Source organism: Carcharhinus amblyrhynchos, chromosome 11, assembly GCF_965287045.1.
Source record: "Carcharhinus amblyrhynchos chromosome 11, sCarAmb.v2.hapA, whole genome shotgun sequence".
NCBI lineage: Eukaryota > Metazoa > Chordata > Chondrichthyes > Carcharhiniformes > Carcharhinidae > Carcharhinus > Carcharhinus amblyrhynchos.
Window position 1 is genome coordinate 80364915 of NC_137334.1, and position 27310 is coordinate 80392224.

At 42.1% G+C, this 27310-nt stretch overlaps 1 protein-coding gene across 16 annotated transcripts in view; it reads left to right on the forward strand.

Annotated features, from left to right (window-relative positions):
• Positions 1-7694: 7694 nt before the first annotated feature.
• clasp1a (cytoplasmic linker associated protein 1a) overlaps positions 7695-27310 on the forward strand; it is a 258110-nt gene continuing 238494 nt past the window's right edge. For all 16 annotated transcript variants that reach the window (XM_080199457.1, XM_080199456.1, XM_080199458.1 and 13 more), the window contains exons 1-2: positions 7695-7785; positions 9547-10012. In XM_080199457.1, coding sequence (XP_080055583.1) covers positions 9818-10012 — 195 coding nt within the window. In that variant the 5' untranslated portion in view covers positions 7695-7785; positions 9547-9817. The remainder of the gene's footprint in view (positions 7786-9546; positions 10013-27310) is intronic.

Sequence of the window (27310 nt, forward strand, 5' to 3'; positions counted from 1 at the left end):
TCCAATAAAATATGTGTTTTACGTACATACCTTGGCATACTCAATGAATGCTCTCTATTGTTCAGACAATACCAAGAACATTATAACTGGCAAATCAGTTTGTTGGTACTTCTTTTGAAAGATGATTGTTTAAGCTGTTGCACTACAGTAACAGTTTTTGTTTTCTTTTTACACATCTTTGCATTCATGGGCACATTGTGTGTTATAAAGTTGCAAATTTCAAAAGTACCTGGGAAATAAACAAGTGGGGGATTCAGATCTTTGGTATGCGTGCTACTGTAAGAAAACATGATTATTAAATGGGGTTACAGAGACATAGACTTTGCAATGGTTTGCCAGCACGACAATCGCTTGTTGATGCGACAAATAGATTTAGGCTTTAGACAAACATTCCCAGTTCACAATTCTGGTTGAATCAGCTTTTTATTAGTCCAAAAGACTTGATTGCTTATTGTTACATATTGACCATAGCTACAAAGGAGGAAAGTAATGAGGTGTCACACTAATGTGTTGTAGTAAAACATGACACAGGTTTATTAAAAAAGGTGTTGTTAATTTCACGCCTAAGATGAAAGAACTACAAAAGTCTGCAAGTCTCCCTGCTAATGGCTGGTATTTTACGACCTTGCCTGCCCGAGGCTCTTCAGATCCTATCTGAGGCCGATGGAGAATGCTGTTCTGCGAGCCTCGCCCACCCCGATTTTGGCCTATGTCACTAAAGATCACATGAGAGATCATGAGAGATACTACGAGAGATGCAATCACTTTAAATACATCCATTCACATCCATCCCCTTTACTTCTTTAGTTCCCAAATGACAATTTTTCCCAACGTTTTAGCAAAAGATCCAATTAAACAGTAGATATATTACTTTGTACTCTTATTTCCCATATCTGCAATTAATAAGACAGTCTCTGAGGTGGATATCTATTTCTTTTGGGTTTTACTGAACGCTTTGGAATTTGGCTACTCCACACCTTTAAAGTGTCCTCTTTTTCTTCTGTTGGTAATTCATCATGCGAAACTATTTCAGTGTCAGTTTCCATCATTGTTGAAGTATGCTTGTGATATTACTATTTCACTGAATTTCTGGCTCCAGGTAGTCTAGCAAGTGAGTCATTAATCAACGGCAGTGGATATTGCTCAGTGTACAATAGCAGGTTAATTGTCATCTTGAAATCTCCACATATCCTTACTGAGCCATCAGGTTTTAGTACAGGCACAATTCGTGTAGCCCAATCACTTGTGGTAGCTGGTTCAATGACTTCTGTTTGGCCTTTTCTTTCTAGTTCTTCTTCCATTTTTGGTCTGATGGCATCTGGTACTGTTCTGGCTTTTAGACATTTTGGCATAAAGTCTGGCTTAGTATTGTGTTGGACTTCAACTGCTGTCATTGAGCTCAGTGAGTTTTCAAACACACTTCTGAACTTTTGCAGAATATGCTGCATGTCAATCTTGCTATCGACCAGTTGATTTTCAATTCTCCACTTAAGTTTGATTTTCCCAAACCGTGCTCTACTGAATCAAGCAGGAATGTTTCTACAAACAACATGAAGCGACAACTCCACTTTTTGTTCCTTTATTTTCACTTCTACATTAATGTATCCTTGTAATGGAATTACCTTTTCTGTGTATGTCTTTAGGATTATATTTGATGGTTTCTTTGATAAGTGCTTGAACATTTTCTTATAGGTTGTTTCAGATATCAATAACACCACAGCCCCAGTATCCACTTCCATGCTTCTGGAATATCCAAAAACATTATGAATTGCCATGTACCAACATGGTATCAACTCTTGAACTTGTTTTGACACATTGTATTCTAATGGGTCTTCATCTTCACCTGACATCCAGCAGATTTTTTTTCCTGCAGACTTGGGGTGTTTTCTTTTTATTTCACATTTTTGGTGTAGAGGAAGTTTACTGTGTCCAGTATGCTTTGGCAATATCGTTCTTTGTACCATAATTCTTCCACTTGTTTCCCCTACTCTAGCATTCCTCCATTGAGTGTCCAATTAGTCCACATCAGTGACATGTCTGTTGTTTTACAGACTTATTTTTATCCATTTGGTAGATCTATGCCCTGACTCGTATCTGCGAAGCCACTCTCACAGCCAACACCACTGACACTGCAATATCCACTGCTGATTTCAGGGTCAGTTTTCTTTCCATAAACAGCTTTTTTAGAATAGCCTTATACCAGAGTCCACATATCAATTGATTGTGAAAAGTATCATCAAGTGTCACATCAAATTTGCAATATTTATTTTGTTTTTGTAAGGTCAGCATGAACTGTGAAATACTTTAGCCTTCCTCCTGGCTTGGCAGTGGAAGCTAATTCTTCCTGCAATAACGAGTGGTTTAGGAGAGAAATACTCCTCTAAAATTTTTGTCATTTTGTTGTTGGTTTTAACTCCTGGCTTTTCTGCATGGACTAAACTTTGCAGCAATGTAAAAGCTTTGCATCTGTTTAAATTGAGAAATGTTACAACATTTAGGTCATCCAGTACTCGATTTGTTCAGAGATAATATTCGAATCTTTCTTTGTATGAGTTCCAAGTCTCACAATCCTCATCAAAGAAGGCGATGGCCTAGTGGTATTATCGCGGACTATTAATCCAGACACTCAACTCCTGGGGACCAAGGTTTGAGTTCCACCATGGCAACTGGTAGGATTTGAATTCAATAAGAAAAAATCTGGAATTAAGAATCTACTGATGACCATGAAACCTTTGTTGATTGTTGGAAAAACCCATCTGGTTCACTAATATCCTTCAGGGAAGAAAATCTGCCATCCTTACCTGGTCTGGCCTACATGTGACTCCAGAGCCACAGCAATGTGGTTGACTCTCAACTGCCCTTGGGCAACTAGGGCTGGGTAATAAATGCTGGCCAGCCAGTGACGCCCATGTCCCTGGAAACCTTGGATGAACATGTATCTGGAGTCACCATCTGGAGGCATGTCCCATGTATGAATAAAAAAAATACATTCACTTCTTCTCCCCATTTTTGGTTACCGGCTCCTGGGTTTTATACTTACTTCAGTTTTCCCACTCATCTTCATACAATGCAAGAGAGTAACTTAGCTAACAATGCCACAGTTTCCCTTTTCCTGGAACTTTCCCTTTCTCCTGAGTAGTTTAACCTTTGTTTCTTGCTTACTCATGGGTTCTATTTCTTCTAAACCTTTTTGTAGTGCAGCAGGGATTCTTTTCCTTGCCTTTGATTGAGTTTTCAATCCAAACTGCTGGGTTTCATTTTCTTTGAATCCAGTCAAAAAATTTCTTCTTTGTAATGTATCAACAAGTGACACGCTGGTACAATGGTTAGCACTGCTGCCTTACAGTGCCCAGGGATCCATGTTCAATTCTGGCCTTGGGTGACTGTCTGTGTGAAGTATTAAAACTTCAAACTTTTAAGGCAAGAAAATGGAGTTGAGGATGAATATCAGGTCAGTCATCTCATTGATTGGGAAAGCAGATTCAATGGGCTAAATGGCCGACTTCTTTAAAAACTTAAAAAAAGCTCTGCTTACATCATTAAAGCTCATGTGATGTTACACCTGAAGAGATGCAACCACTTTAAACAAATAATGCTTTGGATGGCATGGTGGCACAGTGGTTAGCACTGGTGCTTCACAGCGCCATGGACCTAGCTTTGATTCCTAGCTTGGGTCACTGTCTGCGGAGTTCGCACATTCTCCCTGTATTTGCATGGGTTTCCTCCAGGTGCTCCAGTTTCCTCCCAAAGTCCGAAAGACGTGCTGGTTAGGTGAATTGGCTATGCTGATTTCCCTCAGTGTACCTGAACAGGCGCCAGAGTGTGGTAACTGTGGGATTTTCACCGTGGCTTCATTATAAGCTTACTTGTGAAATTAATAAATAAACTTAAACTTAACATTATAAATGGAAACACAAGTTCTGGTTTTCATTTAGTTTGTATGTTGTTGTACATATTGTATATCTAGACAAATATTTTTGCCTTTCTTTGATAAAATTAATTATGTAAGGCTGGATCATTGAAAGCAGGCTGCTGCACTCACACGCCATGCGTGCATCCATGCATACACTGAATTTTTCCAATGCAAATATTTTCACCACAGAATGAGCTACGCGAGACCAAATCAGAATTTAATCTGTGCCCAAATGCAAGAACAGATATGTTTGACAGGGAAGGGAATTTAAAAGTAGATGGAAAAGAACTATGATTGGAACAGAGAGATTCATGGGGGTGGACTGAGGAAGATGACATTTTTACATCAATTTTATTAGTAGAGTGGATCTTTTTCTTTAACTATGTATTTCCATTGTTTTCCTTTAATTTTACTGTATTCACTGTTACCCGTGTGTGTGTATATAAGATATTAGATATAATCATATATGTATGTGTGTGTGGTATTGTATTACGACTGCACACATCAGAGATAAATGCCAGTTGCACCGGATATTCTGCACTCTGGTTCACGTCATTGTCTGTGTGGAGTTTGCATATTCCCCCATGTCTGCGTGGATTTCTTCTGAGTGCTCCGGTCTCCTCGCTCAGTCCAAAGATGTGCAGGTTAGGTGGACTGACTATGCTAAATTGCTCCTTAGTGTCAGGGGGATTGGCTAGGGTAAATGCATGGGATTATGGGGATAGGGCCTGTGTTGGATTGTGGTTGGTGCAGACTCCATGGCCAAATGGCCTCTTTCTGCACTGTAGGGATTTTATGATCTTATTGAATGGTGGAGGATCAAAGGGTCAAATAATCCACTCCATAAGAACATAAGAACATAAGAAATAGGAGCAGGAGTAGGCCATCTAGCCCTTCGAGCCTGCCCCGCCATTCAATAAGATCATGGCTGATCTGTTGTGGCTCAGTTCCACTTTCCCGCCCTCTCCCCAGAACCCTTAATCCCCTCTCTTATCAAGAACCCATCAACCCGCTTCTTAAAAATATTTAGCGAGGCAGCCTCCACCACTTCAACGGGCAGAGAATTCCAGAGATTCACCACCCTTTGAGTGAAGAAGTTCCTCCTCAACTCCGTTCTAAACCGCCTCCCCTTTATCTTGAGGCTGTGCCCCCTAGTCGTACTGTCTTTTTTGAGCGGGAAGAGTCTCTCCACCTCTATCCTATCCATCCCATTCATCATCTTATACGTCTCAATGAGATCTCCCCTCATTCTTCTAAACTCTAACGAGTACAAGCCTAGTTTATTCAGCCTCTCCTCATAGCTCAATCCCCTCAACTCCGGTATCAGCCTAGTAAACCTCCTCTGCACTCCCTCCAGGGCCAAAATATCCTTGCGCAGGTGCGGCGCCCAAAACTGCACACAGTACTCCAGTTCCTAGTTCTTTTTTAAGTTCCTAGTTCTTACGTGTTGCCTAGCAGACATGCCAAATTTCCTTAGCCTCCTGAGAAATTAGAGGTGTTGGTGGGTTTTCTTAACTATAGTTAGTGTTGGTAATCTGGATACCTTGAAACACAAAGCTCTTGACCACTTTCACTTGATCCCCCTTGATGTAGATAGGGGCATGTCCCCCATTATGCTTCCTGAAGTCAATGACTAGTTCCTTTGTTTCACTGACATTGCGGGAGAGATTATTGTCGTCGCACTAGTTCATCAGATTCTCTAAGATTAAAGCAAAATACTGTGGATGCTGGAATCTGTGCAAAAACAAAAATACTGGAAAGTTTCAGCAGGTCCGATAGCATCTGTGGGGAGAGAATAGAGCCAACGTTTCAAATCTAGATGACCCTTCGTCAGAGCTGGAGTAGATTTCAGCATTACCGCAGTATTTTGCTTTGACCTGAAAGAATCTGGTGAATAAATGTGACGACAATAAGCTCTGACAAAGGGTCATCTCTCTGGATATACTCTCTTCCGCCAGAAAAAAGATAAAGTCTGAGGTCACATATCAACCGATTCAAGAACAGCTTCTTCCCTGCAGCCGTCATATGTTTGAATGGACTTACCTTGTGCTAAGTTGATCTTTGTCTACACTTTAGTTACGATTGTAACACTACATTCTGCACTCTCTTCTTTCCTTCTCTATGTACAGTATGCAAGAAACAATACTTTTCACTGTATATCAATACATGTGACAATAATAATTCAAATCATCTAGACTCAAAACATTGGCTGTATTCTCTCCCCACAGATGGTGTCAGACCTGTTGAGGCTTTCTAGCATTTTCTGTTTTTGCATCAGATTCTCTACCTCTTTCCTGTACCCCGTCTCATGTCATCCTTGTTTGAGATCTGACCCACTATGGTGGTGTCATCAGCAAACTTGAAAATTGAGTTGGAGCTGACTCCTGGAACTATTATACAAGTTTAAAAAAATAAATGATGCAGAGATGCCAATATTGGACAGGAGTGGGCACAGTAAGAAGTCTCACAGCACCAGGTTAAAGTCGAACAGATTTATTTGGAATCACAAACTTTCAGAGTGCTGCTCCTTCCTCAGGTGACTGGCTCATCTGATGAAGGAACAGCGCTCCAAAAGCTCATGATACCGAATAAAGCTGTTGGACTTTAACCTGGTATTGTGAGACTTCTTACTTAAAAAAAAAAGGCAGAGCGGGGTGGGGGTGAGGGTTATGGAGGGTCTGGTCTTTGGAAATCAAACCTTGACAATCACCTCGACATGCCTACCATTCCTGTCAGGGAACACTTCAGCAATCAACAGCATTCAGTCTCAGATCTTCAGATGAGCGTTCTCCAAGGCGGCCTTCAAGACACATGACAATGCAGAATCTCCAAGCCGAAATTGATAGCCAACTTCTGCATGCACAAGGACAGCCTCAGTCGGGATCTTGGGTTCATGGCTTTTTTTTGTTTACTTTATTCCAAACCAATCAAGTCTAATCACAGCCAATTCAGAGTCCCAACAAGTTGGGACATGCCCGATCCAAGCTGACAAGACAGGGCTCTCACCACCTGTCTTGGGCTTGATCTACATGATCCAAGCTGATTGGAGTAGGTGTAGCTCCTCCTCCAAGGCTTGATCTTATTTGCATCTTAGCCAAAAGGCCGAGATGTCGCTTTAAAAAATTGCTTCAAATGAAGCTGAAATATAACCCAATGACTTCAACCAAGTGCAGCATGTCGATACTACACCTGATCTTAGCCAAAAGGCCGAAAAGCCTTGGGTTCATGTCACACTACCTGTAACCCCCACAACTTGCCTGGGCTTGCAAAATCTCACCACCTGTCCTGGCTTGAGACAATTCACACCTCTTTAACCTGTGATTAAACCTCTCTCCACTCAGATTGTCTGTACCTTTAAGACTTGAATACCTGCTAAGACTCTGATTCCAACCCTTGTAGATTGTGCTCTGTTTGTGCAATCTAACTCCCCACTCACCTGATGAAGGAGCAGCGCTCTGAAAGCTGGTGGTTCCAAATAAACCTCGTTGGATTTTAACCTGGTGCGGTGAGACTTCTTACTGTGGAAAGAAGAGTCCAGGGCAATGCCCTCGCTCACTCATTCATTCATTCCTTGTATGGAGTAAGTGCGCGCGTGCGCGCACGCACGCACAGCCCCGGGCACGAGAGCGAAGCGCGGCGGCGGGATCGCGCTCGCACAGGGAGCGGGCACGGGCACGGGGTACACGCACCACCCCGGGCACGGGCACGCAGGGCCCAGGGAGAAGCGCGGCGGCGGCGGCAGGCGGCGGTGGCGCCTTATGGAGGGGGCTGGGGGAAGGGGCCGCTCAGAGAGTCGGTGCTGAGGGGAGAGAGAGAGAGAGAAAAAGAGAGAAAGGCCGCACCGCTCGGTGCCGATGAAAATAACACAAACGGTACTTGGGATTTGGGAGAGGGATGTGAAAGCGGCGGGGGCCGGTGGAGAAAGGGAAAATGTGTGTGTGTGTGTGTGTGGGGGGGGAAGCAGCGGCAAGAAAATAAAATGGGGGCTGGAGGGGTATTAAATATAAAGATTCACGGCGAGAGGGCAGTGGGTGGGCGGGCTCGGGGCCTGCTGCCGGAGGCCTGGCGCCCGCTCAGGATGGCGCTGATAGCGATAACTGATCCATTTTATCGGGGTGGAGGGCTGTTTCGGGAGGTGGGCTTTTTATAACGAACACACCGGGGGGGGGGAGGTAGTGCCGAAACCACTCCCCCCCCCCCCCCCCCGGCCGCCCATAAGCAGCATCACAACAGGAATCCACATTGCACATCATTGACAAATCATCCAGGGTACTGACTCCACCCCCCAACCCCCAATCATTCAGGGTGCTGATTCCCCCCCCCCCATCAGCCAGGGTGCTGCCCCCCCCCATCAGCCAGGGTGCTGCCCCCCCCCATCAGCCAGGGTGCTGACCCCCCCCCCCCCATCAGCCAGGGTGCTGACCCCCCCCCCCCATCAGCCAGGGTGCTGACCCCCCCCCCCCCATCAGCCAGGGTGCTGACCCCCCCCCCCCCATCAGCCAGGGTGCTGACCCCCCCCCCCCATCAGCCAGGGTGCTGACCCCCCCCCCCCCCCCCCATCAGCCAGGGTGCTGACCCCCCCCCCCCCCATCAGCCAGGGTGCTGACCCCCCCCCCCCCCATCAGCCAGGGTGCTTTCCCCCTCCCCCCCCATCAGCCAGGGTGCTGACCCCCTCCCCCCCCCCCCAATCAGCCGGGGTGCTGACCCCCTCCCCCCCCCCCCCATCAGCCGGGGTGCTGCCCTCCCCACCCACCCACCCCCCCACACACACACACCCACCCACCCCCCCCCCACACACACACCCACCCACCCCCACACACCCACACCCCCACCCCCCCACTCCCACACCCCCACCCCCCCACTCCCACACACCCATCCCCCCACTCCCACACACCCACCCCCCCACTCCCACACAAAACATTACTCTCTTGACCAGCTGTCAATTGGGTTCATTTGTTGGGTGCGAAAACCTGCTTGTTTGTTTGAATTAACACTCCTCCCCCCCCCCCCCCCCCCCAGCAGCAGCAGCAGCAGCAGCAGCAGGAACAGAGAGAAAAAAGCCAGGAAGGTTTATTTAGGCCGAGTTTTAGTTCACAGACAGACCAGTCTCCTGCCTGCACTATTCCTAGGGAGGGCAGTGTGGGGGTGGATTGACTGCATTATATTCAGGTTAATGGTGGGGACTGGAGGGAGAGGGGGAGGGGGTGGGGGGACTGATTTCAATTTCCGTCGGTGGGATCTGAATTTGGCAGGAAGTTTAAGGGGAGGAATGTTGCGCATGTGCAGGAAATGATCCATTATCCTGCAAAAAAAGAGAGGATCCGAGGTGGAGGCAGCGGCTTAAAAAGCCTGTAAACGACACAAAAAGAGACACCTTTTAATGGTAGTCTCGTCCATTCTGCTGCATTAGTCCTTGCTGTGTGTCTGCCTTAATTGCAGACCGACACCACCGTTGGGTAAAGCGTATTGCAATGCTTAAAAAATACTGTGCTAAATCTGTCAGGACTGTAGTCTACTGGGCCTTGTGGAGCCGAACAATCGATTAATATAACACAAAGCAATTTTTCATTTTGCTTGTTAATTTTTTTTGTTCCAAATGTCCGATACCTGAAGCTTGTAATTGTTTTTTTTAGGATTTCTGACTATTGAATTATGAGGCTCTCCTTTGTTACACTCCCCAGCGTTCCTGCTCTGCTGCTATCTTATTAGGATTTTTAACGCTCCCCTCTCCATCCAGCTGCTCCCGAAAAACACACATGGTGCATTGTTGTCGTTCCCCAGATCGTGTCTGTTCACCAGAGCTGCTCAGTAACCTTCAGCCAGCGGATCAGCGACCTCTAGGATAAATATAAAATAGTTTTCCAGACCTAGTGCCCTTGTTTCTGCTGCGGCTGTACTGCAAACATGGAGCCCTGCATGGAATATTTCTTGGCACAAGTGTTGCAGAAGGACATGGGACGTCGCCTGCAAATTGCTCAGGAGCTGATGGAGTACATCACAGATCGCCAGAAGTCCCATGATCTGGAACAGGACCAATCAATGCTTGATCGAATGGTTGATGGCCTTGCTGCTGGTTGGGTAAATTCCAGTAACTTCAAGGTATGTTTGGGTTGAACAGTTGTAATATCCAGACATAACTAGCTCTTCCTAACAAGAGATTTTTCTGAAGCGAGATATACATTGCTGAAACTTTGTGTCATGCACTTATCAGGGCAAATGCAAGAGTGCCAAATTCCAAATGATCACAACAATTTATATTGCAGGAGATTGGTTGGCAGGTCAATTACTCGACCCAGTTGTTGTCATAGAGAAAACAACAAACAGAACTATAGGCTCCAAGCTCCTGCGTAACCAAAAAAAAATTCTCCTGTCGTACAAATTGTTGTGATAGTTTGAAATTTGAATTTGTAATCTAGACACCTGGACTGATAATCAGAAGAGGTGAATTCAAATCTCACCATGTCAGTTGGGAGATTTAAGTCTAACTAATTAAATACATCCGGAGTTTTAAAAAAAACTAGTCCCAGTAATGGTGAGCGTAAAACTTTCTGAATTGTCGTAAAAATCTAATTGGTTCTTTCCAGTCTATTGGGAGAAAACTGCTGTCCTTACCTAGTCTGGCCTATATGTGACTTCAGACCCACAGCACTTTTAATTGCCCCCTGAAATAGCCCCTCAGGGCAGTCACTTAATGCCATCACTTTCTAGAAGGCAATTAGGAATGGGCAATAAATGCTGGCTTTGTCAGTGGGGCCCACATCCTGTGAATGAATGTAAAAGCATTTGTCTTTGTGGCCTATTTCTCTGATTCAATAACCAATTCTTTGGGAGCTTCAGTGGCTCGGTTGGTGGCACTCTTGCCTCTGTGTTCGAAGGCCCTGGGGTTCAAATCCCAATCCCAGGACTTGTTGGCCCTGGCAGGAGTGGTTCAATGCAATTATTAATTAGCCTGCAAAATCTTCTCGTTAGTCTGCACCATTGTCCAAGGGAGGAAAAAAAAGTGTGGCACTGCACAAAAACCAGTTTGTTACTGTTCCAAATGTAATCATTGTTAATAATTTCAGTTTTCATTGCAAAAGTAAATATTGAACGTTGTTAGGAAAAATGAGTGGCTAAACTAAAAACACTGGAATGTCCTGTTCTTGGAACTTATCCTGCTCCATTTTGATGACCTGCAGGAAATCCATACACACTGTATGCTTTCTAATCAGTTTTCCCAACTCTATCCATCTCAAATAAGCAATCCAATTGGAAGGAATCTAGAAACTACTCCCATCATTTATCAAATCCTCAGTTATATTCTGAAAGCCTTTGTTCTCATGAAAATGACTGCAATCCCTGAGGACTGTCATGATAGTTAAGTGCTCTAAAGCTGAGTATTGTTTTGTCTCCTTTTCTGTACCTCCTAAAGAACTTATTCATCATATCTGGTTTAATAACTTTGTACCAAGGACTTTGTAGTGAAATGATCATAAGCAGTAATATAATTTTGTCATGGTAAATTTTCGAGACATTGTTTATTTGTTGTGGTTAAGTGATTTCCAAATTTGATAATATTTTGAAGCCACCTTTGTGTTAGCAGTGAAGGCTGTTGTTCCTGACAAGCTGTCTCGCTTTATACTTGGCTTAGAGGGTGCAAGAAATGTTCAAGGTTAATTTCTGGGTAAGGAGATTGCCCAAGAGGAGCGTTTGAGCAGACAAGGCTTATATTCCTCAGAGTTTAGAAGGACGAGTGATGATCTCTGAAGTATATCTTTTTTTAAGGGGCTTGATGCGGCAGATGATGGGAAGATATAAGGGATTGGCCGTTTAGGACTGTGATGAGAGACTACTTCATGCAGCGGGTTGTAAAACTTCTCTACGGAGCTGTAGATGCTCAGTGACTATATTTGAGATTGAGATTGATAGATATTTGGACACTAAGAGATAAATACAGAGATAAATGAGAACATGATGCTGATGTTGACGTTCAACTGTGATTTTGAATAGTGGAGCAGGCCCAATGGCCTGTATGATCTACCCTGATCTCTTGTTCTTGTGATCACTTGAGGCAATGAATTTTGCTGCTTGTTTTGGAGAATTGTCTAATTTCTGCATGCAATTAATGTAACTGATGTTTCTTCAATGTGAACTAAGTCAGCTGAATACTACAAATGGAAAGTATTCAGCTCTCAAATCCCAGACCAATCTCCTAATGTAGTATTTGGGGCTCTGAATCAAGGTCCTGAGTGTGTCTCTGTATGCATGGATGTTTGTATCTACAGCTGCCTAAAGTAACTAAGATGGTTTGAGTGGTAAATTAGATGTTCAGCATCTGTGAGCAGCATATAATTGTATTCCAGTGAGTAAATGTGTGCACATTTCCATCAAAGTTAAATGTTACATTTTCAATTTTTATTTTAATTTGCTTATCTTTACCCATGTGACAACTCTTCATGAAGGCTGCTCATCCCAGTGCTGCCATCCTACCCAGTGTCTGTGTACTTCCAGCTGGGGTCACTACAGAGATTTTGACTGGGAATTTGCGTGCTTATGCATTTCATGTTTGCTATCCCACAGCTTGGAGGGCAGTTGCAGTAGCCTTATTCCTTCACTGCAATTGACTACCCCAATGTGGAAACACCTTCGTCACTATTGACCAGTTGGTGAGACATGGGGCCAACTGAATTCACTTTTTTTAAAAATAAAAATCCAATCAAACAGAACAGTTAATTGAGTTTTAGAATCTTTCTCTTAACCATAAGAAATTTGTCCATCATATTTATCGGAAAGGATACATTTGCCAATAGATAAATTTCTCAACTTTAGCAATTTGAGTACTATGTATTTGCAACCAGCCATAACTGTCAATGATTTAATTGGCTTTCTGTCCTCCAGTTCTGTGTCACCTACAAACTAGGCTACCTCAATGTCCAATTGGCTTTCCACCTTTGTGCTGTAAAGCTCAGTTCATCCAAAAAATCTGCTGCCCAGATCCTGCTCCACTTACACTTTGACATTGGTTTGTTCCCAAACGCCTGACATACAAATTTAAATTTTTCTCCACGTGCCTTGTTTGCCCAAGTGGAGTTTGATTAGTATCTTTGGGGCATGCATTGGTATTTTTATGAAACATTTCCAATATGAAGTTCATGTAAAGAGACTTGAACTTTTCTGTTCAATAGAAATAACAGCCTTTCTTTAGCAGTTGTCAGGCAACACAGAATAATTAAGCTCCTTAAGTAGGAACATAAATGTAATTCTATGACCCAAGTAGGGAGCTATGCATGCAGAGGACATGAAATTCCAGACTTATTCTTCATTATATCAGAACCTATTGTGAAAGTATCACTACACAATAACAGGGTTCCAAAAGGTCACACTTGCATGTAGAATCCAGTGAATGTTCCAAAAGATTTCTTAGTGGTTTCCTCCACATTGGAGAGACTAAACACAAACTGGGTGACTGCTTTAAGGAACACCGTCACTCAGACCACTCTGAGCTTCTGATTGTTTGCCATTTTAATTCACCTCGTTAATCTAGTCCTCACATTTCTGATCTCGGCCAGCTGCCATGTTCAACTTAATTCAAGTTTGAGAAATGGCTCCTTGTTTTCCAGTTAGCTGCTTTACAACCTACTGACTCAACATTAAGTTCAACAATTTTGGACTATAAACTCTGTCCCTCATTCTGATTTTTTTTTTGTTGTCATGTGCTGATTTGAATCTTGTTTTTGCTTTTGGACAGAGCGGTTCATTATCCTGACTTTTTTGCCCCTCCTGGACAAATGCTTATAGTCTTTCCTACAACCGTTGCCATTTCCTTTGCCTTTTATTCCATTGCATCTTTCTCATTTAATTTTTCCCATGTCTCCCCTTGCTTTTCCAGGGTTTTATCACATTTCAACCCTCCTTCTGCTCTGAGGAAGTCATATTCAACTCCAATGTTAACTCTGTTTCTCTTTTCACAGGTGTTGCCAGACCTGCTGAGTATTTCTAGCACTTTCTGTTTTTATTTTCAATTTCCAGTATTTTTCTTGAAGGCTTGTCCTACAGCTGAATTATGCTTCTTCCAATTTAATTTTCACATACGTGTAAAACATTGGAAGTTGTGTGCTTCCATAAACCATTTTATTCTTTCAGTTCCCTGTTTTTGAAGTACACTTGATATATTAGAATTTCCCAGGCAATATTTGCAGTCTGCAACTCTGCAAATTGACTATTCATTGTGTGCAAGGACAGTGACAGTAGGCAATTTTGAGCATAATGCTTTCCCAGATAAACTCTTGTTTTACAAATCCTGTGCACTTTAGCAGAGGGATTAAATGGTAGCAAACAGCTTTGGGGAGTCTGGCTAAGATTTTTATCTTTCCTACCTGAGAATCACTTGAGGCGACCTGGGTCACTCAACATTTGCCTTGTCTGTAATTGTCTGTTTGAGCACAGTGGTTTGGTATGATTCCTTCAGAACTATTAAGGGAGTGTGTCAGAATGAAATTTTAATTGCCAAAGATTTTCTTTCATGGCTGCTTACCAATGCATTATCCCTCTGGCATACAGTCTAGATGCATGTTTCTGACCAGAATATCACCCTGTCATTTGTACTACATATTTCAATTATTCCTATAATTCCTGTTTCAAGCAGGTACCTTTTTTCTCTTTCTTTTCCCTTGGAGAAAAGGCTGAGGAGACTTGATAGATGTATTCAAGATCCTGTGGGGTATAGACAGGGTAAATAGGAACTGTTCCCATTCAAGTATCGAGAAGCACAGAGATCAGATTCAAAATAATTGGCTAAAGGTACATAACTGATGTAAGGAAACTCTGGGACAAAATTGCTGAGGGTGGTGGAGGCAGGTTTGAATGAGGTGTTCGAAAGGGTATTGGATTGTTGTCTGAAAAGTAAGAATGTGCAAGGTTACCAGGATGAGGAAGGGGAGTGAGATGAGGTAGAATGCTCCTGCAGAGAGCTAGTGCAGACTTGATGGGGTAAATGGTCTCTGTACTGTAAAGATGTTGTAACTCTGTAAATCTGCTATAATCCAAATGTACTGCATGACTCTGAGATGCATATGGATCATCACTGACTTTGCATTGCTGAACAGTTTGTCCAACATCCAATCTTGGATGGTCTGTATGTTCCCCTTGCTAATATTAGCAAGGCTGATGCAATAATATTCAGCCCCCTTATAAATTCCCTATCTTCATCTCCAATTGCAGAGATGGGCCGCGAGGTGGCGGATGGAGTTTAATGCAGAGAAGTGTGAGGTAATTCATTTCGGTAGGAGTAACAGATGTGTTGAGTATAGGGCTAACGGGAGGACTTTGAATAGTGTGGAGGAGCAGAGGGATCTAGGTGTATGTGTACATAGATCCCTGAAAGTTGGGAATCAAGTAGATAAGGTTGTTAAGAAGGCATACAGTGTCTTGGCGTTTATTGGTAGGGGGATTGAATTTAGGAGTCGCAGCGTCATGTTGCAACTGTACACAACTCTGGTGCGGCCGCACTTGGAGTACTGTGTGCAGTTCTGGTCCCCACACTACAGGAAGGACGTGGAGGCTTTGGAGAGGGTGCAGAGGAGGTTTACCAGGATGTTGCCTGGTATGGAGGGGAGGTCCTATGAGGAGAGACTGAGGGATTTGGGGTTGTTTTCGCTGGAAAGAAGGAGGCTAAGAGGGGATCTTATTGAAACATATAAGATGATTAGAGGTTTAGATAGGGTGGATAGTGATAGCCTTTTTCCTCGGATGGAGAAAGCTAGCACGAGGGGGCATGGCTTTAAATTAAGGGGGGATAGTTATAGGACGGATGTCAGGGGTAGGTTCTTTACCCAGAGGGTGGTGAGGGATTGGAATGCCCTGCCTGCTGCGGTTGTAAATGCGCCTAGTTTGGGGGCGTTTAAGAGATCTGTGGATAGGTTTATGGACGAAAAGGGATTGGTTTAGATTAGTGGGTCAGTGTTTTTTTTAAAAAAAACTGGTCGGCGCAACATCGTGGGCCGAAGGGCCTGTTCTGCGCTGTAAAGTTCTATGTTCTATGTTCTAATTACATTTCTGTGCTTGATAACTCTGGTTGAAGAAGACTATTTGCAACTTGGTGTCCTGTTTGACCTTGAGCTGACTCCTGACTCTATGTCTGTTTCATCGTAAAGAATGTCCACTTCCGTATCTAATATTGCCTACCATTGCCTCTTTCTCAATCAGTCTGCAACTGAAGCTCCCATTTATGCTTTTGACATTCACAGACTTTAACTATTCCTTTGTATTCCTGGTTGACCCCAGCAATCACTGCCACCACGAACTTTAGATTATGATAAACTCCACACATTACCTATTGTATTTACCCATCACCTCGATGTTTTATATTTTTTTTAAGATTTGCATCCATGCAAGTTCCTTTATGTCTTGGCCTTTGTCTATTTTTAACCTTCTCTGGCCCTACAAAATCTTCAGATTATTTCTGATTTCCCACATCTCTCTCCCTTTAATATTCTCAATTGCTATGCCTTTAATCGAATTTTTGGTCTCACTCACTGATCTCATCCTTTGGCTTAGTGTCATATTTGTCTGTTTGTAATCTGCTATGCATCTTGGGATGTTTTTCTGTGTGAAAGGTGCTACATAAATGCAAGCTGTTGATCATGATGTATTTAATTTTGAGAAATGTATCTAGTAAATGTGATATTGAGTCATGGATAAATTTCACATCTGGCTCCATGCTGAGTTAACGTTTCTTAATTGGGATTAAGGAGGAGAAAATTGGGAATGTTTCTGCTCCTGACTGCAGTTCGTTGACTCCTGCTGCAAAGAGCAGGAGTGTGAATGTTGAGTGAAGGTCATTGTGTGGAGAATAGTTGAACTTGCATGTGAAGCCCTCTGGGTAAATAGCCTTTCAATATTTACTATTTAGCCTCATGCATAGAGAATGGTTGGTGGAGCACAGTCTGTGGTGTTGGTGGAATTATACACTATCATGAACCTACAGAAGATAACAAAACTGACTTTTTTTAAATTGTTTAAACAGAACTAGGTATTGACTTATTCCTTAGTTCCAAATAGTAAATATTCTTACTTTCTGTAAAATGTCTTAATAACATCTTAGTGTAATGAAGATCTTTGTCTGTTTTAATCCCCTACAATATAATTCCAGGATATACTCACTGTGGAATCTAATGTTGAAGTTGTGATATTTTGAAAAGAGATGAACATTATCATGGGAGTTATCTTGCTAATGGAAGCCAATGGGGGAAAATATGTTTTTGTTTTAAGGCTGGAGGTGGAATATTTTAAAATCTGTACGAGTTGAAGGCCATTGTTTGAATTTCTTCAGATCATGTTTGCAATTGTTCTCCTAACTTTTAAAATTACCCCTCTTATACAGCCATCCACCCTTGCACTTTCTGCAAGATTTTCTGAAGGATGGTCTGAACATAAATGGCCAGCTGCAGTGATCAGTCATCTTGAACATTCTCCCCTCTTAATTTGGCTTAGACTGAAAACTAGGTAAAAAGTTGGTTGAATCTTCAGTAACATTAACTCAAGGGACCTGACCATCAATGATTTTTCACATTCACAGGGTAATAGCAAGTTTTTAATTATTTTTGAGTAAGTGGGGTTAAAGGATAAACAAGACACAACAGTGGGAAACAGGTTCTCCTCCCTAGAAACATGCAAGAACTAAAATTAAATGCAATTTATTTTTGGAGCTTTTGTAAAATAAATACTTTTTGTTTTGAGGATAAGATTTATGTTTATTGGTTTCTTTCTTTCAGCATTTCCTTATGTTTAGCTGTTTTAATTTAATGAGAGGACAAAGACTTTTGGTACCTTTAACACTAGTGTCATACAGGAGCCTTGATGGTGAGTTTTGGCAGACAACCTGCCTCCATCAACATTTGATGTCCAAACAGACTAATTTCCAGAGTCTCTTGATAAATAATGATATGTAAGAATGCCTAGCCACTCTTCTCCCTCTCCACTCCCCCCAAACCGAGATGTCAGTCTCTGGAGGCCAGTTGTTGAGCCTTGCTGTCTGCCTGACTATGATCAGCAAACTCAGCTAACCTAGACCATTCTAATCAGTGCAAATTAGCTACTGACTGAATAAACCAGATTAAGAGCAATTTCACATTTTCTCATTTTCCCTTTTTTCTATGTTCTTCATTAGCATATAAAACACGTTGGCTGTTCTTAGTTCTTTACCAGAGCAGATATGAATAGTTTGAGGTTGGCACTCCCTTTAATTTTACATTGCTGAGGGAAAGGGCATGTCAGGTCACACCCAGTTCCCCAATAGTTTGTCAGTGCACTGCACCTATTCTGTGTGTAATATTTTAATTGGAGACTTTTAATTGCATGTGAGGGATTAGATTTTCTAAAGCTGCTGAATTTATGCATTGACAAAAGGTAAGCAAATCTCCATGTTTCCCAACTGGAAACCATGAATGAACAGGGATATCCACTGCCTGCTAAAGTCCAGGTCTGAAGCGCTCATTTCAGGTGACCCTGGCCTATATAAGAAAGCCAGATATAATTACAGAGAGCCATCAAAGATGCCAAAAGATAGTACTGGATTAAGCTAGAACCCCAGGCTAGCCACACACACTCCTGCTGACAATGGCAAGGTCTGCAAGACATAACAGGCTACAAGATGAAGGCAGATAAATTTGGCAGCTCCAATGCACCTCTCCCTGATGAGTTCAATGCATTCTATGCCTATTTGAGCACAAGGTCAGCGAGCATATGCCCTCCATCCAGGAAGCCTTGGACAAACCTGTATCCAAAGTCGCCATTGCCAATGTCAGAGCAGCCTTCTCAAAAGTCAACCCATGAAAACCAACTGGCCCAAGTGGGGTGCCTGGATGAGCACTCAGATTCTGCGCGGACCAGCTGCTGGGAGTATTCGCAGACATCTTCAACCTTTTTATAACAATCTGAGGTCCCTACGCTTCAGGAAGATGACCACCCATCCTGGTACCAAAGAAAAGCCAGGCAGCATGCCTTAATGACTATCGGCTCTGATATCTATCATTATGAAGTGCTTTGAAAAGTTAGTCATGGTACAAATCCAATTCCTGCTTCCCGGACTGCCTGGATCCATAGTTCATCTATCACCACAGCAGACGCCACCTCCCTGGCCCTACACTCAATCCTGGAGCATCTAGATAACAAAGGCACCTAGTCAGACTCCTATTCATAGACGACAGCTCAGCTTTAATGCTTGAATCTATCATTCAAGGAAGAAGTAGCCAGACATCTGGATAGAAAATGTCCCATTGTTCATGAAGGGAAGGCCATGTTTGACTAATTTATTGGAATTCTTTGAGAACATTACATATGCAGTGGACAATGGGGAACCTGTGGATGTGGTGTATCTGGATTTCCAGAAGGCATTTGACAAGGTGCCGCACTAAAGACTGCTGTATAAGATAAAGGTGCACGGTGTTACGGGTAATGTATTACCATGGATAGAGGATTGGTTAGCTAAAAGCAAAGAGTGGGGGTAAATGGGTGCTTTTCTGGTTGGCAATTGGTGACTAGTGGTATGCCTCAGGGATCAGTGTTGGGACCGCAATTGTTTATGATTTACATAGATGATTCCCAGTTGGGGACCAAGTGTAGTTTGTCAAAATTTGCAGATAACGGCAAGATGAATGGCAGCACAGTGCACAGAGGACACTGAAAGTTGCAAAGGGATATAGATAATCTAAGTGAATGGGCAAGAGTCTGGCAGATGGAGTATAATGTTGGTAAATGTGAGGTCATCCATTTTGGTAGGATTAACAGAAAAATGGACTATTATTTAAATGGTAAAAAAACTGCAGCATGCTGCTATGCAGAGGGACCTGGGTGTCCTTGTGCAAGAATCACAGGGAGTTGGTTTGCAGGTGCAGCAGGTAATTAAGAAGACAAATAGAATTTTGTCTTTTGCTGAAGGGATGGAGTTTAAAAACAATGAGGTCATGTTGCGGCTATACAAGGTGCTGGTGAGGCCACACCTGGAGTATTGTGTATAGTTTTGGTCTCCTTACTTGAGAAAGGATATACTGGCACTGGAAGGGAAAATTCACCAGGTTGATTCCAGAGTTGAGAGGGTTGGCTTATGAGGAGCGACTGAGTAGACTGGGCTATATTCATTGGAATTCAGAAGAATGAGAGGAGATCTTACAGAAACACAAGATTATGAAGGGAATAGATAAGATAGAAGCAGGGAAGTTGTTTCCACTGGCGGGTGAAATAGAACTAGGGGACATGGCCTCAAAATAAGGGGAAGCAGATTTAGGACTGAGTTGAGGAGGAACTTCTTCACACAAAGGGTTGTGAATCTATGGAATTCCCTGCCCAGTGAAGCAGTTGAGGCTACCTCATTGAATGTTCTTAAAGCAAGGATAGGTACATTTTTGAATAGTAAAGGAATTAAGGGTTATGGTGAGCGTGCGGGTAAGTGGAGCTGAGTCCACAAAAAGATCAGCCATGATCTTATTGAATGGCAGGGCAGACTCGAGGGGCCAGGTGACCTACTCCTGCTCCTAGTTCTTATGTTCTTATAGGACTAATGGTGTTAAACATGTGACTCATCCTCCAACTTTGGCCTGGGGTTCAGTTCCTCCTGCTGCTACTGGATCCTAGACTTCCTAACCCACAGACCGCAGTCAATAAGGATAACCCTCAACGCTGCTCCACAAGGCTGTTTCCTACTCCTTATACACCTCCTGCCTGTGTGGCCAAATTCCCCTCCAACTCGATTTTCAGGTTTGCTGATGACACCACCGTTGTGGGTCGGTTCTCAAACAATGACGAGACGCAGTACAGGAAAGAGAGAACCCAGTGAACTGGTGTGGCAACAATAATCTCTCCCTCACTATCAACAAATTGAAGGAGATGGTCATCGACATCAGGAAGCTCAGTGGAGGACTTGCCCCTGTCTACGTCGATGGGAGTGAAGTAGAAATGGTTGAGAGCTTGAAGTTTTTCAATGTCTAGCTCACCACTAATCTGTCCTGATCCCTCTGAGGACGCTATAGATAAGAGCCCACCCGCGCCTCTAAAGCATTCTTTCCAATTGTATCACAGCTTGGTACGGCTCTTGCTCTATTCAAGACCACAAACTACAAAAAGTCGTGAACGAAGCTCAGTCCATCACTCGAATCTATTGACACTGTTTACACTTTGCACTGGTTCGGAAAAGCAGCCAGAATAATCAAGGACCCAATGTGCCCTGGACGTACTCTTCCCCCATCTGGGGGGGGGACAAAAGATACAAAAGTCTGAGGACGTGTACCAATCAACTCGACAGCAGCTTCTTCCCTGCTGCCATCAGACATTTGAATGGACCTACCTTGCATTTAGTTGATCTTTTCTACAGCCTAGCTATGACTGCAACACTACATTCTTGTTTCCTTCCCTATGTACGAAATGCTTTGGCTGTATAGTGTGCAAGAGACAATACTTTTCACTGTATAATACATGTAACAAATCAAATCAAACATTCAAACATTTGCACCTAGAACTTGCTTGAGATAGCTTTGTGCTGTAAAGTTCCTGGTTTTTATTCATTAATTTCATGGAAGAATAGACCTAATAATTTTAGCATTTCTTCACCATATATGCAGACATTCGTTATGGAAATTACATATTCTGATTGAGAGTTGAATTGTAATATGTGCCTATGTTTTATCAAAAGTTTAAAAAAAATTGCTCTTGCATACTTCAGAACAGCTGGTGTGAAAATATCTTGGGGTAATCCATCTGCTGTTTTATCTGTGGGGGGAAATGTGTAGTCTACACTTTGTTTCCTGGTAGCAAATCCAAGATTGGAACTGGTGAGTGTGAACTAGTGATTTCTCACATTGCTACAGAATACTGAGTACCAATTGTTTAAGTTCAGTTGAGACCATGTTGCTTGTACAAACCTACAAAAAATAACAGTTTTTAAAAACCACAATTTAGCTGTTCAAATACACACCATGTATTCTCATACTCTGGTGCATGTTATTCAAAACCTCCTATTTGTATAGCATAGGACCAATGTGATTTTAAAAAATGAATTTGATTTGTTGCACTGTTCCCATCTGCATAATATAATTATATGTCTAAAGAAAATCTTGCAATAGCCTTTTCTTACATAGTGCTTTTAATGTAGCAAAATGCTCCAAGAACCTTTTGAGAGCATTATCAGATAAAGCACGACACCGACACAAACAAGCAGACAATAGAACAGATGGCCAAAGGCTCTCAAATGTCTCAGGAGCAACTTAAAAGAGATAGAGAGGTGGCTAGATTTTGGAAAGGGATCCTAGAACTTGGGGTCTAGACGACTGAAGGCACTGCTGCCAGTGGTGAATGAAGGAAATCTAGGGTGTGCAAGAGGCCAGAATTGGAGGTGTACAGAGACCTTTATTGCGGGGCTGGAGGAGGTTAAGAGATGAGGAAGCATGAGAGATTTGAGCATAACAGTGAAAATTTTAAAATTGTATGGTAGGTAGCAAATGCAGAAGTGACAGGTGAGTGGGTTTTGGCAAGCTTGGATATGGGCAGCAGAGTTTTGGATGAACTGAATTTTGTGGAGCTGCCAAGACAACACTAGAATATTCAACTCTGGAGATTGTAAAATTTTTTAGCACTGAGAAACCATACCATAATATAATGTATATAGATTTAGATGGAAAATGCTTTTAGCACTCTTCCTTCTGAGCTCTTTGGGTGCTTAGTGATCTGGTAAATACTGCGCACAACCAAGCAAAATTAGAGGGAACGTTGCCCATTAATTCTGCTAATCTCAGTTATTATTCCAGAATTCCACGTTTGCCATCTTCCTATTGCAAGGAGGATCGGGATGTCATCTTTCAAACATTGTATAGTATTGCATTTTTACCTGTACAGTAGTGTTGCCATTGTACACCACAGTCTAAGAATGGCTTCAAACTGTGATCCAGAGTTGTCAGTGCTTAAAACTGAGTCAAACCATTTTTCAACAAATGATTACTGACTTATTGTACGTTAATTTGTACAAATATTCTGAGTAAGCTTCTCATAAATATAAGCACTTGCATTGAAGGATGTAAAATCTTATTTTTGGTTCCCTAAATTGGCTCAAGTGTAATTTTTTTTTGTTTTGGAGGTGGGTTGATCAACACAGTTGATGGTTAAATGAAACCTACCAATACCTTTCAATGGAAACAGCAACTGTGGTGGTTTCTGCTGTTAGATGCCACACAAGTGGGTTCCTTGCTGCAAAAGCTGACTGAATTACTAATGATGGATTGTGATCAGCGTACATTGGTGCTGTCATGCCAGTGGTCAAAAAAAATCAAAACTATCCAACCAGATTCCCTATTACTCATTGCATTGCAAAAACACATACACCGTTTGAATGGTTTAGCTTTCTCTCCGATATTTGAGGTCATAAATGCTATCATGCGCCCACCACTATGTTCTTTGTCTAACTTCTTTTACATACAGTCCTGAATCACTTGACAGAACAAGAAAACATGATTCTTAAAGGGATGAACAAAATCTGACTTTAAATTGGCTCAGTTAGATATTTCAGTTAAAGCTGTAACTGTAAATACTCCAACTAGAATTTATATTCCATTAACTGCAACAGTAATTCATGATTTGTACTGAGATGCACTTCTTCCCTTCTGTTTCTGTTACTTATTTGGTTAGGGAAGACAAATTATGAAGTTTGAGGTTGCAGGACTTTAGAGCTAAGATGGAACATGAGAAAAATTGTGAGCACGGACCAATGTAACAGTATCAATCAAATAAACATGAAAGCTTAAAGAGGGATAGCTCTTTAAATCATCATTCTTATGACCACAAACTTAACACTAGCAGCCTCTCAGCAGCCCAAAGTGAGGTCTGTGGTCAGGGAAGGCAACCTCTGTTGCCTCAGTGATTTACTCAGACTTCTTAATTTTTAAGTTTTTTTTTGTTAATTTTTTAGCCTACCTGCCGTATCCTATAGGGACCCCTGCCTGCTACTTTTGCTCATAGCACTACTGAGCTGTCAGCTGTTTGAGTTGGTAGCTCTTGGGGGCAGCTGCCCATGTTCAACTGCATGGCGTTCATGTGGCAGCTAATCAATGACCTGTAAAGTTGAGGGGAATGTGTATTTCTGACCTCTGACCTCTCTGGGAAAATTCAGCCCTTGGATCTAGACACATTGTGAATATACCAAAAGATAATTGTTTCTGCTGGCATAATAATGGAAGTGGTGGAGTGAGACCATCAATTATTTTAGAGCACAAGAATGTAGAAAATGTTTATTTTATCTGTCTCTTTGAAAACCTTACTTTTTGCAGCAAAATCAACATTTGAGGTTAGATTATGTTGCGCATAATACTGCGCTACTTCTACCCACGGTCTCTTTGAGGCAGCCCCTCAGAATTGATGGTTTGCTTTCACTTCAGTTTGATAAGTTCTGCAATGACTGATAAGTCCAATCATGTTATGCAGACTCTGTCACATGGTGTAACTGATGCTTGAAGGGTTGGATAGATGACTTGTTGAAAGTTTGTGTCCTCTCTGCAATACCTCAATCATGCTTCTGCACATTCTGGATGAAGTCTCTTAATGTGCTGGTGACTTCCTCGTGAGCCTTCTGCTTTTTGGTCAGTTATGAACCAAGGTCTCCCATGAGTCAGCAGGCACCTTTGCTTCCTTCAAGGATTCTCTGAAGACATCCCTAAAGTGTTTCCTCTGTCTTCCTGGAAGTCTGCTGCCGTGAATGAGTTCTGAGTAGAGCAATTGCTTCAAGGGTCTGTTGTTCAGCATCTGGACTGTATGTCCTGCCCAGTGGAGCTCTTCCTGAATGATTAGTGCCTTGATGCTGGGCATGTTGGCTTGGGAGAGGCTTCAGCTGTTGGATTACCTTTTTGGCTTGAGAGGATTTTGTCAAGGCATCACTCGTATTTCTCTAGCACTGAAGAAGTACCCACAACACATCCTAAAAGCTTGACTTCTTTTGAAAAAATGTTATGTCTCTCCAACTTCTGCTTCAAGAGATTGATAATCTCAATAGTCAAACAAGCTTCTGTTTCAAACTAACATTCTTTATGACACTACAGTAACGCTCATATTTTACTAAGATTAGCAGCTATGGATGAAATGCGTCTTCATGATATGGAATAGTAGTTGACTGAATTAGGTGTAAAATTAGGTCACTGACTATGCTGAACACAGTTTTTTTTCGCTGTTTCAGCTAGTTCTGATGTAAGCAGCATAGTCACCAACATGCCATAGCTTTAGGATGTGCGGCAGTTAGTTTACAAAGGTTTTAGTTGTCTCATTGCGATCTAAATTTATTCCTTTGCGTTTTTGGCTGGAATATTTATTTATTCAACTGACATGATACCTTTGTGTCTTCACTAAGCCAGGAAACATTTTCTGACCAAGAATGCAGGTACATGATGCATTCCTAGTTGCCTGCATGTACTATTTCCTTGTGGACTGTTAAGAGAATTTTGCTGCCATTTTAACATCAGTGTGACTGCTTGATTTTTATTTTAAAATACCTTGAATTTACCTAACCCATAGCTTTTCATAAATATCAAAATAGATCCATTTTGGTATGTCAAATGTATTCTGTTAAGATTAGTGCTCCTCCTTGAATTGCTGTATGAAGGTTCTCTTTTTCCTCTATCTCATTGGTAGTAAGTACAGTCTGGGCGGCATGGTGGTTAGCATTGCTGCCTCAAGCACCAGGGACCTGGGCTTGATTCCTAACTTGGGTCATTGTGGAGTCTAGACACACTCTGTGTCCGTGTAGGTTTCCTCCAGTGCTCTAGTTTCTCTCAGTCCAAAAGACATGCTGGTTAGGTGCATTGGTCATGCTAAATTCTCTCCATGTACTGGAACAGGTGCCAAGGCGATTTTCACTTCATTGCAGTGTTAATGTAAGCCTACTTGTGACACAGATAAATAAACTTAAAACAGATTTGAAGAAAGCAGAAGGAGAAAGGAATATAATTTTGGCTATGGTTGAGTTTAGATGAAGTTTGTTTTCATTGGGTATGAATATTTATTTCTATCTCTTCCTTGAGAAGAGCAGGTTAAATGTACAATGCCAACATCTTCCTGATAGTTTTCATAAATCAACTGCATTTTGAAAAGGTTAGCATTAGTTAAAACAAAAAAGAAAACATTGCTGTAAATTTGTTACATGAAGTTATTCATCTTTCCAATACTGAGTTTATACCCTTTCAGGAGACAGGTATGATTGCATGGGCAATTACAATCATCAACAAAAGCTGTTGATTATAGTATTTAATTACCTTGGTTAGTGCAGTATAATAATTAAACAACTTCATAACCATATTTCTGATCAGTTAGGCTAGCTAAATGCAGCAACCATGATTGTTGTCTCTCTCTTTGTTTAAAATAAAGCTTGTAGCAGTGTTCCATAGTTAATCTGCTTGTGCAATTGATAGTCAATGCTCTCAGCAAGCCTTGTTTTACAATAAAGTCCATATGTTGAATTTGTTGAAAATGCATCACAATGCAACATCTCAAAGTTTCTGTAGTTTCCTCCTTGACTAATGAAGATGAAGTTGTTTACCTGTGCTGCTCATTTTCAGACCCTCGTTGAATGAAATCCAAAGCTAAGACTTCTGTCAAATTGATATTGTATCATCAAATCTTTGTCTTGAAGTTGCTCAGCACTGTAATTGCTTTTGCCTCATGCTCAAACATTGGCATATCTCTTGCCTATTTTAAGTTAAATATTGAATTTTTCTATACAGCTGTAAGAACTAGGGATGCAAGATGCTGATTGGGTGCTTCGTAGCTGGAAGTGCAGCTATCACATAAAACTGAATTATTACCACCTAATTAGGCAGCACGGTGGCACAGTGGTTAGCACTGCTGCCTCACAGCGCCAGGGACCTGGGTGCGATTCCTGGCTTGGGTCACTGTCTATGTGGAGTCTGTATGTTCTCCCCATGTTTGCATGGGCTTCCTTGGGTGCTCCAGTTTCCTCCCATAGTCTGAAAGATGTGCTGGTTTGGTGAATTGACCCAAACAGGTGCTAGACTGTGGCGACTTGGGGAATTTCACAGTAACTTCATTGCAGTGTTAATGTAAGCCTTACTTGTGATTTAATGAACTTCATTTAATATTTATGTGATTAGATCATACAAATATTGAATGCATTGTCCTTTCTGATGAGATGTAAGCAAATTTTATGACTTCCGTTTAAATGAATGTACTGTGGATACTGGATGCCGAGATTATTCTTTTTGCTTGCTGTGTAATTATGCATCTCAGAAGTTGGATGACTGAGTTGGGCTGCAGTACGGCTGAAAAATGTCTAGTTGAAGCAGTCTCTCTTACTTGAAATTATATAATGCCTTTAACAACTTGAGACTTCCCAAATTCTTTGGCGCCAATGAAATGGTCTTTAAGTGTTGTCACTGT